Source organism: Castor canadensis, chromosome 4 (genome assembly GCF_047511655.1).
Source record: "Castor canadensis chromosome 4, mCasCan1.hap1v2, whole genome shotgun sequence".
NCBI lineage: Eukaryota > Metazoa > Chordata > Mammalia > Rodentia > Castoridae > Castor > Castor canadensis.
The window spans coordinates 148,136,404-148,153,253 of record NC_133389.1 but is presented as its reverse complement, the minus strand read 5'-3'; the positions used below and the strand labels follow the sequence as shown (position 1 = coordinate 148,153,253).

The 16,850-nt window shown below is 39.4% G+C and overlaps 1 protein-coding gene and 1 long non-coding RNA gene across 2 annotated transcripts in view; both read right to left on the bottom strand.

Moving 5' to 3' along the window:
- Positions 1-11,231, bottom strand: part of Plcl1 (phospholipase C like 1 (inactive)) — a 330,442-nt gene extending 319,211 nt beyond the window's left edge. The window contains exon 1 of the mRNA XM_074071339.1: positions 10,507-11,231. Within this exon, the coding sequence (XP_073927440.1) occupies positions 10,507-10,746 (240 nt within the window). The 5' untranslated portion in view covers positions 10,747-11,231. The remainder of the gene's footprint in view (positions 1-10,506) is intronic.
- LOC141422613 (uncharacterized) lies at positions 90-10,499 on the bottom strand. The gene is made up of 2 exons (XR_012447322.1): positions 9,951-10,499; positions 90-1,664 (listed from the first exon to the last, which is right to left on the bottom strand). It is a non-coding gene; the product is annotated as an uncharacterized lncRNA (long non-coding RNA).
- Positions 11,232-16,850: the final 5,619 nt, after the last annotated feature.

Below are 16,850 nucleotides of genomic sequence, written 5' to 3'. Positions count from 1 at the left end.
ATATTACCTACACATGAGAAAACATTAAAACAAAAACATTCTGTAAGTTTGAGATGTTTGAGAAGACTTTTTATCAAAAAAATACCCACTTTAAGATAATGTAACCAAGTACTTTATTGTACAAATGTTGCAACAGAAGAGAAAGGAGGAGAAGAAGACAAAGAAAAGAGGAGGAGGAAAAGAGGAAGAGAAATTGATCTTTTCAATAATTTAATGTAACTACATTACATTTAATTAATGGATAATTAAAGCTGCCATACAAGTGTCTCAAAAAGTGGGTACAAACTTCTGGGTACCATTTGGCCATAGCATTTTATCACTGCACAGCAGAATGGGCTGATTACATTTAACAGAATAAAGCAACCACAAAGACAGTAATTTCATAACAGAATAATATACATGACTTTCCTACACAATAACCTTGGAATTTATTTTAAAAAAATTAAAAAGTCAGACACTATCAGTTTGATGGAATGTGACAACTATTTACAGAATTCCTCCTGTGGGTAAGGCACTATACCTACTTCAAAGCTAAGTGGGAGGAAATCTCAATCATACAGCATCATATCCACAGCCACTTAACAAGAAACTTATGATTTCTGTGGATTAGAAACTCAAACATTCCCTGCTGATTTACTGATACTGAAAGACAAAACTATCAAGCTACGAATCATATTAGTTTGCAATGATTAATAGTTCAAATTTAACCTGTATAATTTATAGCAAAATTGAATAATAAGCTCTTGCTTCATGCTAACTTTGATCAAGGAGTAAAAACATAACAAGAGTCCCAATCTTCTCAACAGAAAATAGAATACAATTTTAATGCAAAATCATTGATATTTTGTATAAAGGCTATGAAACTAGAAAAAATGTATTCAAATAATCCTTGAGAAAATTTCTCTAAACAGTTTTCAGAAACATTTCTTTTTGATATATCAGCTGAACTTAGTGTGTCAGATAACAAAAAATCTGCAATTTCATGCATAAGGTTTAAGTCAATACAGAATAAAGATTTAAAGTAACATCCACATCTACAGTTTGGGGCCTATTTTCCCAGCCCTGCATTAACTAGGTTTTGTGATCTTGGGCAAGTCACTTAACATCTTCCCATGTGTAAAAACTGAGACAACAGTAATAATACTCATGTCATATGGTTATTTTAATGAGTAAGTGATTTAATACACATTAAGTCCTCAGAACAATGCCAGATTCGGAGTATAAATTATAAAAGCATTTGCCATTATTATAAAAACAATTGTCAGTAGAAAAACCTCAAGACATTACTGTGTGTTTTATGTATTATATTAACATAAAAATAAAACTATGTAATTATTAATAGCATTTCTAAATATATAGTATTTAATTATTTTATAGAATCAATAATTCCAAGATAATTCAAACTGGACTTCACCAAATACTGAACAGGACTTTGCATCTTCTATGCCAGCCTCCAGGGGGAGTACAAGGCTTCATTCCCTGACACCCTTACCTCCACCCCTTCTTGCAAAATTTAGTCATGGTCAATGATTATTAAGAAACTGCAAGTTCAAGAATGTTAACAGAACTACATTTTATGGGGGAAGCTTTCCAAGGAGAGAGACATCAGATGCACATCACATGGTCTCTTCTTTCTCCTCCTGAACCCAGCAGTCAAGGTGGACCTGAAGGAGAGCAAGATAGGTCACTCTTCTGAAGGAGGTGCTCTTGTCCTAACCTGACCCTGACACAGCCTGAGTCAAGGGAGGCCTCCTGCTCTCCACATCTCTGACACCTATTCTCTGGCCCTAACAGTGTATACCTGAGCAGCACACCCTCATCACCAGCTGTCAAACATGGGAGAGAGGATGTGGACTTTCAGCACACAGGCTATTCGCCCTGCTTTGGTTTGAAGTCACTAAGGCCTTAGGGAAAGTGCCTACAACATGGTCGTGTCAATCTTTCCAGAGTTCTACATTGCAATGTTTGTCCCAGATAATCATAAAGTGTCCTTTGTCTCTTTTTACCTTCTTTGTGCATTTATCTTCTGCAATATCTCATAAAGAAAGTATTCTGAGTTTGACTACTTGTAATTCCCCAAACTCTCAGTATCATCACAATCTCACCACTTCTAATCAGGATATGGTGCCATGCAAATAATAAAAATTTGCTGATTTGTATATACTGCCTGAGCTTAGTCTGTGCTTCATCCAAAATTAGCATATTTTAAAAGGCTCTTGAAAAAGGTCAGCATGAAAGAATGAACAAAGCAGATGTTATCTTTCAAAGGTATTTTGAACTTTTGAATACAAAGTTGTATGGTTAAGGACAAACACAATATCCTTGACTATAACAGCTCTATCTACACTTACCTAAATTTATAAACACAAACTCAGAAATACTGGGAAACTAAACATACTTACTGAAATAGTTTAGTTTTTGTGGGTTTTTTGTTTGGAGTGAATTGTATTGTTTTCAATATTGTTCTTCCCAGAGTGATAATGATGATATAAATAATGGCTTTTTCTACTTGGCAATCCTCCTTTTCTCAAAGTAATGATAGACTGATGATAAATGAGATGAGTTAAATGGTATTGTGCAAAATAAACTAGATAATATCTCTCTTAAACACACCCACATAAGACGTTACAAATAAAACTACAAATCAAACCTAATTTTAAATCCAAGAGACTATTCCAGTACTTTATCATACAATGACTTTGATACCATCCATGTTAGCTGAAATACAATACACTGGCCAGTCTTAAAACAAGACATAATGTTGCTGTTATAGAAACTGGCCATTGGCCTAATTGTCAATAGTTTAGTACAGTCATTAATTATAATAAATTCAATTGTACCTTATGAAAACTAGGATATGGCAATAAAGCAAAATCCAGAGATGAACAAGATTCAACAAAACTATAAACTTTTTTACATTATTAAAACACTTGTCAAAATATGAAATTTTGCATATCTGACAGATTACATTATAATAAGATTTATTGACTTATTACTTCACATTTAGATTGAAAATTCAACAAATTAATTCTCTCTTCCCATCTTATAATTGGTGGTTAATTTACTGGTGATGAGCTATCATAGGAAAACTCAAAAAAATCATTTTGCTCTGCCTCTTCTAGTCATTTGAAGTTGTGTCACTTTTTAAATATATCTCAGTTTGGACATTAGTCCTGAACATGGAATTATTTTTAACATTCACAATTACTAAGGCTGAACAGAAGCAACTGGAGGACCAAGAAAGATAGTCATTGTGCTACCTGGGCCACTGTCTGATCAGTTGCTCTGCCTTACCCAAAAGCAATTGATAGATTGTTTGTTCAGTAGCACCAACGTAAAGCCAACTGTCTCCTGAAGTGTTTTCATAATGCCCTGCTGTGCCTGAGGTGCTATTTGGCAATAAATGTTGAATTGACATTTTACTGTACGAATTTAATTGCCCATTTTCTCCATTGTAAAAAGGGAAAGTCTGGGACAGCAATTATTTTTAAGCCCTAAATGGCTATGCAATTAGCTTATACTTTTTTAAACCTTAATATAATTCTCCAAAAAGGAAAACAAATAATGTAAATTTTGATAGTAGGAACAAACATTGATTCGCAGGCACTTCTAGAATCTTTCACCAAAGTATAACAAGGCTCTTTATCTGAAGTTTATTTTTAATCCTCTCAAGAAATGTCATAAGAAGTCAAATAAGAAAGTGGTAATAAGAACTAACCACTTGTAAGGTAAAATGTGACCATATTTCTGTGGCGGTTTCAGAGAAAGTAAACATTCTGACTGACTGAAATTGCTGGAATAATAAACCACAGCCACCTAAGAGATTCAATGTCATTTATATAGCTGAATCATACTTCAGGAGAACACCAACTAAACACCAACTCTTATTTCCCCTTATAGTAAAAGCTGGCCGCCTCCACTGAATAATCGGGCCACTGCTTTGAAACTCATCTGTAAGTTCGTTATTTGGAGTTTTTAACACATACTGGTGTAAGGGGAAAGTCTATTGATACCAATTAATTCCCAGTTCAATCTATAATAGTATACCTAAAATTTTAAGTAGTTTTTCAGTCACCTTCTACTTCCCTTCATAACTGTCTCCATAAAAATATGTTCAGCACTCCAATGAAGTTTCACTATTGTTCTCCTTCCTTGAATAATACATCCTCCTGTGTCCCAGGTATTTGTTCCCTCTGTGTATCAATTGAAAAGAAAATGCACCCCATTGTCTGCAGAGGCCTGGTATATAGGGCCCACTGTTTACAGGGCCTGATATAAAAAACCACAGGTGTGAGCTCCAATATTAACACCAAGAAGAGATGTGAGTTCCATATATTGACATCTGCCAAATTGTTCTGCCTTTTCAAATATAGCACAGGCCTAACAAAATGGCCAAAGACAGGAAAGGTTGCGATCCCTTTCCTGAGTCAGTGACCTCCGGATGTTCTGAATTGGGGAGAGGAGGTAAAGAAAGGATAATTTACCCCCCAGGCCTTAGGATTCCTTGGATACTTCTTCTGCGTTCAGGCTGTTTCTAACCTAGAAAGTGTTGGATTATGAACTTTCTGCCTCTGAAAAACAACCTAAAAGCACAAGCTCTGGAGTTAGACAGACAGGCTTTGACTCCTGATTCTACATGGGACATCAGGAGCTTTCTGCCTCTCCTCTACTTTAGAAGGCTTGCTGTGAGGACTAAGTATGAAAACTCTTGTTAAGTACCTGACTCATAGGCAGCACTTAATGTAAATTCTATTTCCCTTGCCCCTAGAGAAAGTCATAATTTACTATGAGTCAACCCGTACCCATGGTGCATCTCTGAGACTTCAGCTTACAAACCCAGATAGAGTGACACTGGCCATAATGCTACTCTCACGAGGCATGAATACCACAAAAGTTAATCATTACTTTAGATGCTTAGTTGCAGATCTCAGCACATCATTCCCAACTTGTATCTTCACCCCACACACTCATGCCCGTGAGCCACGTGACAATTTCTACCCTTCCTTGCCTAGAGAATTGACACTTACATAGAATCAGAAGACAGTAGAAAAATCAACTACTTTTAAAACATACAGGTATCTCAGTTCCTACCATCTAGTATAAGGAATAAGCTACACTGCTTCCTATTTTCAGAATATTGCAGTTATAGAGCTATAACATTTTAACTACAATTTAAAATGCTAAATATTTAAATGTTATAAAATTGATATCAAGTACTAGATAAATGGCCTAATATCTTAATTAGAAATATATTCAGATACAAAATAGTACATAACTGTTTTATCTAACTTTTAGCATTTTCCTAATTTGTCATTGAAAACCACATGTCAAGAATAAATTAAAACAGACTTAATTGAATTATGATATATTACAATATACTTACCAAAAGAACATGCAAGATTTATCAACGTTAATGCTGCTTAAAAAATCACACGGAAAAAAGCAGGTGGAAGAGAATCTAGTTTAATTCATACATGAAAGTTTTTGAAACCTAGGACTGAGAGTACAGGGAAGAAGCACAATGGCAGTGGAAAGTCTTTTGAAGCTGTGCACAGATAATGTTGCCACTATTTTCATCAGCTCAGAAGGAAATTGTTTTCTCAACTACACACATGTTTTCCAATTAAAAAGGGCAAATTTACTGAAAACATTCTTTTTATTAATATAAGACAGTCTGTTTTCTGGCAGAATAGAGGAATGCATTATTCTGATTTATCTAATATTTAAGTTAATAGAGAATTAGCATTGAAATAATTAAGATAGAAACAATACCATAAAATGAGCTGAAAAATTAATATTTGATGATTCACAACCTTTCTAGGATTCAAGGGTGTGATTATGAATATCAATTATTATTGTACAATGACTACTTGGACCAGTATTTAGTCATTTTTATTAAAAAATGCACTTAAAGAACTTTCCCAATGGAACCCCAGCAGCACAGCAACTAAGAGATAGCATAGATAAATGGGACTTCATAAAACTAAAAAACTTCTGTTCAACAAAAGAAATGGTCTCTAAACTGAAGAGACCACACACAGAGTGGGAGAAAATATTTGCCAGCTACACATCAGACAAAGGACTGATAACCAGAATATATAGAGAACTTAAAAAACTAAATTCTCCCAAAATTAATGAACCAATAAAGAAATGGGCAAGTGAACTAAACAGAACTTTCTCAAAAGAAGAAATTCAAATGGCCAAAAAACACATGAAAAAATGTTCACCATCTCTAGCAATAAAGGAAATGCAAATTAAAACCACACTAAGATTCCACCTCACCCCTGTGAGAATAGTCATCATTAGCAATACCACTAACAACAGGTGTTGGCAAGGATGCAGGGGAAAAAGGAGCCCTCTTACGCTGCTGGTGGGAATGCACAACCACTCTGGAAAAAAATTTGGAAGCTACTTAAAAAGTTAAACATTGATCTACCATTTGATCCAGCAATATCACTCTTGCGGATATACCCAAAAGAATGTAACACAGGTTACTCCAGAGGCACCTGCACACCCATGTTTATTGCAGCATTATTCACAATAGCCAAGTTATGGAAACAGCCAAGATGCCCCACCACTGACGAATGGATTAAGAAAATGTGGTATTTATACACAATGGAATTTTATGCAGCCATGAAGAAGAATGAAATGTTATCATTCACAGGTAAATGGATGGAATTGGAGAACATCCTTGTGAGTGAGGTTAGCCTGGCCCAAAAGACCAAAAATCATATGTTCTCCTTCATATGCAGACATTAGATCAAGGGCAAACACAACAAGAGGATTGGACTTTGATCACATGATAAAGCGAGAGCACACAAGAAAGGTATGAGGATAGGTAAGACACCTAAAAAACTAGATAGCATTTGTTGCCCTCAACGCAGAGAAACTAAAGCAGATACTTTAAAGTAACTGAGACCAATAGGAGAAGGGGACTAGGAACTAGAGAAAAGGTTAGTTCAAGAAGAATTAACTTAGAAGGCAACACATATGCACAGGAAATCAATGCAAGTCAACTCCCTGTATAGCTATCCTTATCTCAACTAGCAAAAACCCTTGATCCTTCCTATTATTGCTTATACTCTCTCTTCAACAAAATTAGAGACAAGGGCAAAATAGTTTCTGCCTGGTAGCGAGGGGTTGGGGGGGAGGGGGCGGGGGGAGGGGAAAATGACCCAAACATATGCACATATGAATAAAATAAAAAAATTTTTTAAATGCACTTAAAGTCTTTCTTTTTTGGGTGTATGTTTCAATCCCAAATAAAAAAAAAACCCTTGATAAAACTATAAAGAATACATTGTTCTTCAATACAGAATATGTGCTATGTATTTTTTATATGGTATTAGGGTTCAGATATGAAACGTCCCCCACAAACTCATGTATTGAAGGTTTGGTCCCCAAGGCAGTGTTCAGAGGTAAGGATTTTGAGAAGTGATTAGATCATGAGGGCTCTGACCTAGTCAATGGATTAATAATTTGATGACATTACTGGGAAGTGGTGGACATTAAAAGGTGGAGCCTACTTAGAGGAAGTAGGTCACTGGGAGTGTGCCCTTGAAGAGTACAACTTGTCCCTGATCCCTCCCTCACTCATTCTGATTCCCCCCCATCACAAAATGAGCAGCTATCCTCTGCCATGCCCTTTAGCCATGATGTACTGCCTCACCACAGGCCAAGAAACATAGTCACTGGTGACCATGGCCTAAAACCTCTGAAACCATAAGCCAAAATAAAACTTTCCTCCTATAAGCTGATTGTCTCAGGTTATTTTGCCACAGCAATGAAAGGTGACAACACATATTGTTTATACCTTTTTTTTAGAAATTCTTAATCTTACTATGCTAAGTGAACAACTCATGGGGCAGCAAGTTCAAGATGTCAAGAGAAAGTTCTTCATCTTAGAGAGTAGAACTGAGCCCACCTGTCTCTTTCCCCCCTCAGAAGGAATGAAGGCCTCTTAAAAACAGATTCCAACAACTGCTGCCTATCGGAGACCCACTAGGTCATCCTTAAAGACTAATTTGCTTATCACAATAACCTTAAACAAACCTCTAGGCACCAAAAATGCTTAAAGCAAACTTGAAGCTATGAGTAAAATAAAGCTCTATCCAAATTTTATTATATAAATCAGTAGCCTCAATATTCCATCATGTATATGAATAGGTACACATGTGATGGTTAAGCTTAATTGTCAACTTGATTGGATTAAGAAAGACCTAAAAGTTTAGTAAGGCACACCTGTGGGTGTGTCTGTAATGGCATTTCTAGAGGTGATTAGATCATGAGAGCTCTGATCTAATGGATGGATGAATTCCTTGATGGATTCATAATATGATGTTATTATTGGGAGGTGGTGAAAGATAGGAGCTGGGGCCTAGGTGGAGGAAGTAAGTCACTGAGGGCGTGTACTTGAGTGTTATATCCAGCCCTAGCCCCTTTCTATAATCCTCTTTTCTCTGCTTCCTGGACATCATAATGTGAACTGCTCTGGTCCACCATGCCCTCCCTGCCATAATGGGCTGACCTTTGAAACTGCAAGCCGAAATAAATCTCTCCTCCCATAAGTTGTTCTCTCAAGTACTTTGTCATAACAATGACAAAAGTAACTAATAAATATGCTTACATATGAGGGGAATATTTAAGTAGGATACATAAATATTAACAGCCATGAGGGTGGACTGTGTAAGTGGAAGTGTGGAGTGGCTAAGAATCTTCCCTCCACATTCCTTTGTTTTTGTAATATTGATTTCTAAAAATCATATGAATATACTTTTTAATTAAATCTAATTTAAAGCAATTCACTTAATTTTGTAGTGTCTTTAATTTTAAAGACCATTTATTATGTTTATTTAATTTACCATTACATAGGAAAAAGTTGATACTTTGCTGTTTCCCTCCTTTTTTAGCACAGTAAGAAACCTGAAAACAGGCACCATTACATAGCAATGACCCTTCTGAGGATATATACTGGCATGGTACAATTTAAAAGTGGCAAACTTAGTTGCAAAAAATTATATATTCCTTATACATCATTACTTGTATTTTTTACAACATTACAGAGCTCCACTGCTTATCTTCATATATTTTAAACTACTTTGCATTGCCTACTTTCACTCACACAGGTCTACATGTAGTATCCATAGCTTATAGTGCAAAATGTAGGTCTTTCCAAATTGCAATGTTTTCTTAAGTTTTGAGACAATATGCTTCCTCACATAGTTTAAAAAGTGGTCATTTTCCTTTTACCCAATTCATACCCTTTTCTTATAATCAAAAAGGCACAAAAATAACTGAAACTGCTACAAGTTATTTGCAATTGCCACCCACTCTTCTTTTAATATAGAAATGTCCCTGGAGGTTTAAATTTCCACGTGTCCATGTTGGGAGAAAGCCTAGATCACACTTGGAGCTAGATGGATGTACTGCAGGCCCAAACACTGGGGCTGGAAGCCTGGGAAAGAGACATGCATGGTGCAGAGTCTGCACAGCTGCACCTAAACAAGTGTTCTGAATGTATTACCACACCAGTAAGTGGGTAGCTCCAAGTTCATCTTTCACAGACCGTCTTCTTTGATGTACTACGTATGCATATCCGCATACAAACATACTGACTACTCTACCAAACCCAACTTTAATCTCGCATGTATATACCTGACTACTCACATACATTTATGCTGAGAAGTCCTTTTCCAGAGCTTCTGCCAGGGCTCTTAAGCGCAATGAACCTTGCCCTATCATGACCCCAAAAGATGAAATCTCAAACGGAGAAAACAAGGCCCAAGTGGGAAAAATAAAGAGGTAGGAAAGAAAAAAAAGGTTTACAAATTCCTTACCAAATGAATAAAGAGAAATGCTGTGGAGGTTTGGGAGGGAGGGATAGGAAGCGTTTTCCCCGCATGTGGTGTGGTAACCACACCGACTATAGACGAAGCTTAAGGACTGATTACCTTCCAGTTCTATTTTCTGCACAGCCAAAACTCTTTCATCGTTCTTTACAGTGCTGTAGGATCCGCTGATAACTGCCTGCCTACACGGAAAGTTCCTGCGTCTGGGGTTTCCGGACCATTTGTTTCTGGAAGGGATTTTTTTCACTTGAGAGTAAGCTGTGCTTTTCCTTTACTCTCCAGGAAAAGCTAACACTTCGCTGGGCAGCAGTGCACAGCCATCCCGTGGATCTGCATTTACCCTGAGTTCTCCCTCCTCCTTCCATCAACGGTTTAGTGAAGCTTGCAGAGAAAAGGAGAAAAGCATCCGTGAAAACGCATAGACGCAGAGCGGAACTTTTCCTCCGCTGATGATCGGTGGGGGGCAGTGGGGGAGTCACTTCTGCTTCTAAAGGCCAAGAGCTGAGTCTGGGAACGTCCGGAATCGGCAGGAAGGTTTGGCAATGAAGAAGGTGGGAGAAAACAATGCCGAGCCTGTGAAGCCTCCGGACACAGTACATCCTGCTAGAGTCCCCGATCCACCCACACCCTCACCCACGCCCGGGAGAGGCTTCCTTACCTTGATGATGCTGCTGCGCCTGGGGGTCGCCCGCGCAGCCTCCAGGAGGCCGGCCTCGCTGTCTGCTGGAGCCCCTGAGGCGCCCGACAGCGCGACCCCGCTGCGACGGTCCCTCATCCGGCCCCCAGAGGCGACCGCTCCGAAGTCCCCGGAGGCGTCCGGACTCGCTCGAGGGTCGTCTTCGCCCCCGGCAGCATCGGGCGGCGCCAGACCCTCCCTGCTGGCCGCGCCCTCGGCCATGGCCCGGCAGGTTTCGGGATCCCCGGGGGCAGGCGGCAGGCGGCACGCCCCGCAGCAGAGTCCAGCCACTGGGCACGGGAGCGCTCAGGCACCGCGAGGCAGCCCAGCCAGACTTTGTTTCACCGCCCGGCGGCGGCGGCAGCTATAGCGGCCGCAACTTTCTGGAGCGGAGACATCGCTCGGGCAGAGACGTCCTCTGGCTTTGGTCCAGGAGGTCAGCAGTCCGGCGAGGGACGGCGGCGGGGCTGGAGGCGGGGAGAAGATGTGAGCGAGAGGCAGCAGGAGAGGCGAAAAGGCGCGGGAGGTACCCGAAAAGGGATGCAAACGGCCGCTCTGCGCCAGACAAAAGACACCAGGCGCCCGGCCAGGCGGCCTCCGGGGCCGGGGCACACGCGGCCCGAGAGAGACCGAGCCGGCTACTGCGGGCGGCGCACCCGCCACCTGCCCGCCCGCGGACCTCGGCGCAGCGGCCCAGGAAGTGCGGCGGCCGCGGCGGCCTCCAGTCCGCTGTTATGACAGGGAGGGAGACTTGTTTTGACAGCCCGTAGGGATTGGCAGGCGCGCGGGCCTCTTAGGAGCCGCAGCTCGCCGAGGGGAGGGTCGGCCCAACCAATCCTCACTGCGGAGGGGTGTGCCCGCGCGCGAAGAAAGGAATGTGCTGCAGCTGAGAGCTGGCCGGCCCCCGGCACTCCGGCACTCCGCACTCCAGCGAGGGGGGCGCGCATGTGTGCCCCGCAGGCCCTCCGCGTACATTTGAGGAAGTTTAGAGTGCGAAACCAGCGCGAAGATGAAACGACATACGGTGGGGGGGGGTTGGTGCGGAGGCAAGAGACCCTAGTCTGCAAAATAAGGCAATTTGGAGGAAAGGGGGTGTGAGTATTAAGGTCAAAGCGTTTGGGGAGACAGTTAAGCTTTCCAAGCTCTTAATTTAAGCCAATCCTTAGAAGTCAAATCCATTCAAACATAAACTAGGGTTTGCTGGGACCCTGGAGTTTGGTAACTTGCTTCAGGTTTATGACTCTGCCATGTGAATAAATATGACAAGGAAAAGGAGTTTGAAAGAGGTAAAGGTAAAAGGAAACTGAAGCAACTAAATCCCTCTGGAGATAGCTCCTAACAAAGTGCAATATGTATGATGAAAGTCAGATAAATACTAGGCGGAATGTGAGGTTTAGTCCCTACCCTAAAACATTCCAATTTAACAAGGTTCAGCCTCCTTTCTTTAAATCTATAAAAGCATATTCTGCTCATTTCCACCAAGCTAATGACCAAGAGGAGAGATATCTTTGGATGATGCATTAAGTCACTGAAGTTAACCAAATTTTTGCTCAAATGCAAACAACGGCTCTAAGGTTCTCTGAAAAAAGATTTGACATTTTAATTGAAAGACTTTTTAGCATTAGAATCTATATTAAACCTCGTTACAACACTAAATTGTATTTTAATTATTAATTTAATAATTTAAGATTTTTCTTCTTCCTTAGTCTGGCCAACTTTTTAAACACAGCTAAACACAGAATTTTGTTAGAATCTCAGAATTTTAGATGCACTGGGGACTTAGGTGTCATCTAGGGCAGCCCTTCCATTTAGTAGAGGAGATAAAAATCCAGGGAGCCTTGTCTACCGGTCAGGCAAGAGCTGAAATTAGAATCTGCCACCCTTCCCCTCCTAGAATCTCTTCACTATTTTATCTGGCTTCTCTAGGACTACAACCAGCCAGAGTTGACCAGGACCCTTGGGTGCTTTCAAATTTTACATTTACCAATTTCTAGGGAAGACTGAGGTTTGACTTTACCTTTTCTTTGAAAATAAATGCAGCCCAGAAATAAATGTACTATAGATCAGCAGCATCCTTTGATTTTAGAACCAACACCACCCTCTAGTGAGATCATGAGAACTACATCCATTAAGCAAATTCTTCCCCCCCACCACACAGCCAATATGTAAAATGCAGGAGGAAAAACAAAGTTTCCCTTTCAATCAGTCTTTTTTACCAACAGAGTAGAGAAAAGAAATAAAAGGGTACTCAAGTCCTTCATTTCCATTAGTTCAGGGAATTACCACATAGGAAATATTTTCACTTATTGTCCTCACAAATATAACTTATTTAGGCTATTATTTTTCTTTGATATTCAACTATTACTATATTTGACTTTTGTCTTTTGTGGTCCTTGTCAGTGCTTCATTTTTCTTTATTACTTTAATAAAAATTCCATTTGTGGATTGGCCTTTGAGGAACATAAAACTAATTGTCTCACTTGTTATTGTATTCCATGATATTGAGAGTATTTACCAATATTTCCTATCCTATAAGTTTATACAGCATTATGATAAGTTATTTTTAAAAGTACTAAAATTAGCATTATCTATTAACATTAAGGTCAGTCATCATCAAATAAGGAGAGGCCAGAAAGTACTGCATTTAGTTTGCAAAATGTTTTACATTTCAACTAGACAATGTCCAGTTAGACTCTTCCCTCTTCCCTCCCTTAACAGCCTTCCCTCTCACTTCTGTGAAGGCAAAACACACACATACACACACACCCCACTACTAAGTCCTCTGAGTGGAGCATCTGTTCATAATTCATTCTGCTTTAAGAAAATAACTGGAGCTGATTGAGTGGCTCCTATAGAAAAGCACCTATCTATCAAACATGAAGTCCTCAGTTCAAATCCCAGAACTGCCAAAAACAAAGAAAGAAAATAACTGAAGCCTGATTTAAAAAGCCTTTTATTCTGTCATTTCTACCTTAAGCTCAGAAAGCTTCTCCAAATATGTATGCAATTAAAAGACCCTCCTATGTACCTACTTATACCTGCAGAAAGATTCTGTTCTGTGATCCTATTTTGGAGACAGAGAGAAGAGACAGATTTGGTTAAGCCGGAAGCTATGACCACATTCCTACTCCTCCATCAATAGTCCTCCTTTCATATAAGGAAAGTATGTAGGAAGGTGAATATGGTAGAAATATTATGTACACATGTATGTAAATGGAAACTTGAGATCTGTTGAAACTATTCCAGGAATGGGAAAGGGAGGTAAAGGAGAATTGTGGAGAGTATGAATTCAACCATGATATTTTGTAAGAAATTTTGTAAATGTCACATTGTACCCCCAGTACAATAATAAAAAAGGGGGAAAAAGTCCTCCTTTATAAATTTATTGTCACCCTAATTCCTGCCTCTTATCCTCTTACTGAATCATGCTGACAATCACTTGACTGGCAGATTGGAAGTTGAGAGCATGCAGGTGCACAGGAAGTGGCAGGTTAATAGAGAAAGGAATAGGTGATTTAAATGTCACCACCTCAAAGAGGCTTTCTTTGCCCACAAATCTCAAGTTGCTCTTCTAACTCCCCACACATGCCATGTCACTCATATTATTCCTTTTCTTAAAGAATTTTATCACTTTGAATAAACTGTTCTGTCCATAAAAATGTTTCACATAGTATATCATACTGACCACCTATCTCTGTCTCATTGAAACATAGGATACAATTTCCATGTACAGAAATACCTTGTCAGTTTTATGCACTGGTGTATCTCCAGTTGCCAGAACCATGCCTGGCACACAGGAGGTCTCCATAAATATTTGTGGAATGAGGATCTTCTAGTCTCCCACTTATCTAGTTGTGATATCACTGTGATAAAAATGATCCTTCCATTTCCAATACCATAGGATTTCTCATCCTCAAGATGAATCCTCTAGAATTCTAGAGTGGAAATCAGAGAAGATCCAGAGCAAGCAGTGGCAAAACTAGCAGAAAAGGACTTTTAAGATGGAGTAACTAGAAGTCTGGGATTAAATGGAAAGACAGCTGATAGGAATCCATCAAGCTCTAACAAACTTGAAAATGCATAACCCAGAGTCCAAGACCAGATATGTCAATGAGGTCCTTCCAGGCTAGGGAAGTCACTCTAGAACCCTGGATCTAAGAAAATTCCAGTGAGAATATTAAGATTTGCCACATACTACCAGGAAATCACAGTGTGAAGAGTCATTTTGATAACTGTTTTTCTATGTACCATAAAATCCTCTATAAAATCTCTACTTTAAAGTTAAGGAAACTAAGGAGCAAAAGTTTCAAGTAGCTTTCTCTAAGTTAGAGCCAACTAAGAAGTGATCTGAGCCCTAGTCAATAACTTCAAAGCCTGTTTTCTTCCTGGTACACAAAGTTCTCATACGATCAAGTCCAGTGGTGGCTTTCCTGAAAAAAGAAAACCACTCCTTCAGATCTGGGACCCTTCAAATTAGTCACAAAGATCTCTCCTGGTAACATCGGCCTTATATCTGCTATAGTTTGGATCTGGAATGTCCCCCAAAGGTCGATGTGTTAAAGGTTTATTCCCATCTTGGAAGGTGGTGGAACCTTTAAGAGGTGAGTAGCTTCTACTGGGAGGTTTTAGGCCATGAGGAAAAGTGCTCCCGAAGGTTCCAGCCTACTCCACCAGGCACTTCCCACCATCATGTGCTGCCTCACCACAGGCACAAAGCAATAGGATCAATCAGTCATGGACTGAAACTTTTAAAACTGTGAGCCAAAATAACCTTTCCTCTTAATAAACTGATTTATTTTAGGTATTTTTTACTTAACGGAAACTTGACTGACACAACCCCTACGTCATCAACATAGACTGTATGACTGATTCATTAGTGTGAATAAACACATTTATTCTCTCACTTGCCTATGTGCAAAAAATGATGGTAAGGGCCAGTTCTCATGGTAAGTTTATTAATGCACTGAATGTGATCAAAGAATCCAGCACTTTCAGATGAGTCACCTGAATTTTATTTTGAGTCACAGTCCTCTCCAATGTATTATAATCATTCGATTTGCTAGTTCAAGAAAACAGAATTTATACAGTAAACTTGTAGCATAAGAATTATGGTAAAGTAAATACATAAGAGTCAACAAAAGATAAGCAAAACTTAAATACACTCTATTAAAATTCAAGTTTTTTCAAGGAAAAAATTCTGTCATTTATATTAGAGATTAAAGCCAGCTATGGTGGTACATGTCTTTAACCACTTGGGAGGCAGAGATCAGGAGGATCATAGTTTGAGGCCAGCCCACCCCGCCCCCCAAAAGTTAGACAGATCCCATCTCAATAAGCAGATCCGGAGTGGTGGCACACACCAGTGGGCTTGGCTGTGCAAAAGGCTTAAGTAGGAGGATCATGGTCTGAAACTGGCCCCAGGCAAAAACACACGACCTTATCAGAAAAATAACTAAACCAAAAAGGGACTGGGTGCATGGCTCAAGTGGTAGAACACCTCCCAGCAATCTCAGGGTCTTGAGTTCAAGCCACAATAACAACAAAAAAAGCCAAAAGAAAATTAAGTAAGAAATTTCAGTAACTAAAACATAAAAATCAACTAACCTTATTTCAAAGTACAAGTAAGCTCTATTCCATAATAATTCTTATAAAAATGAGAAGTTACAAATTGTTTATAATAAGCCTACCTTCCTCAATTCAATGAACTGTCAAAGTGCTGAAAGTGTTGAGTTTCAGAAATATTTAATTATGGCCAGTGTTCTTCAGTGTCTGGTAAGTGCTGCTTCATTCCAATGTTAGGAAAGTTCTACTGCCTGAGAACAGAATGCCCAGTCCTTGCCCCCATTAACACAATAGGAGTTACCCCATGGAAACCCTAAGGCTAAGATACTAGCAGAAAGTCCAGGCCCATCAGTTAGGAACAGTCTGCATGTGCAGGGCAAATGTCTTTTAAAAACAGACAGGCAGTGTTGATTTATTTTCTATGTATTAACTTACTTTGACACAGATACTAGGAGTTCACGTCACGATGTATTCCCCACTAATGCAAAAACTATAGAGGCACTTATGAAAAGCACCACTGAACTGGTGTCAATAAAGCCACCATGAAGACTTGTTTCTCCATTTGACAACTGGGATCATTTTCAGGTATAAAGTTATAACAGAAAACTCTAAATCAAACATCCATCTGATGCCTGACGCTTTCTGTATAGGAATGAATACACAGTAGGTTCCTACTACCCAACCCACATCCTAGGAACACACCATAAATCTAATTCATCTGCACACTGGTCAGGGACTTTCCTCCAGTTTCTGCCAAAACATGA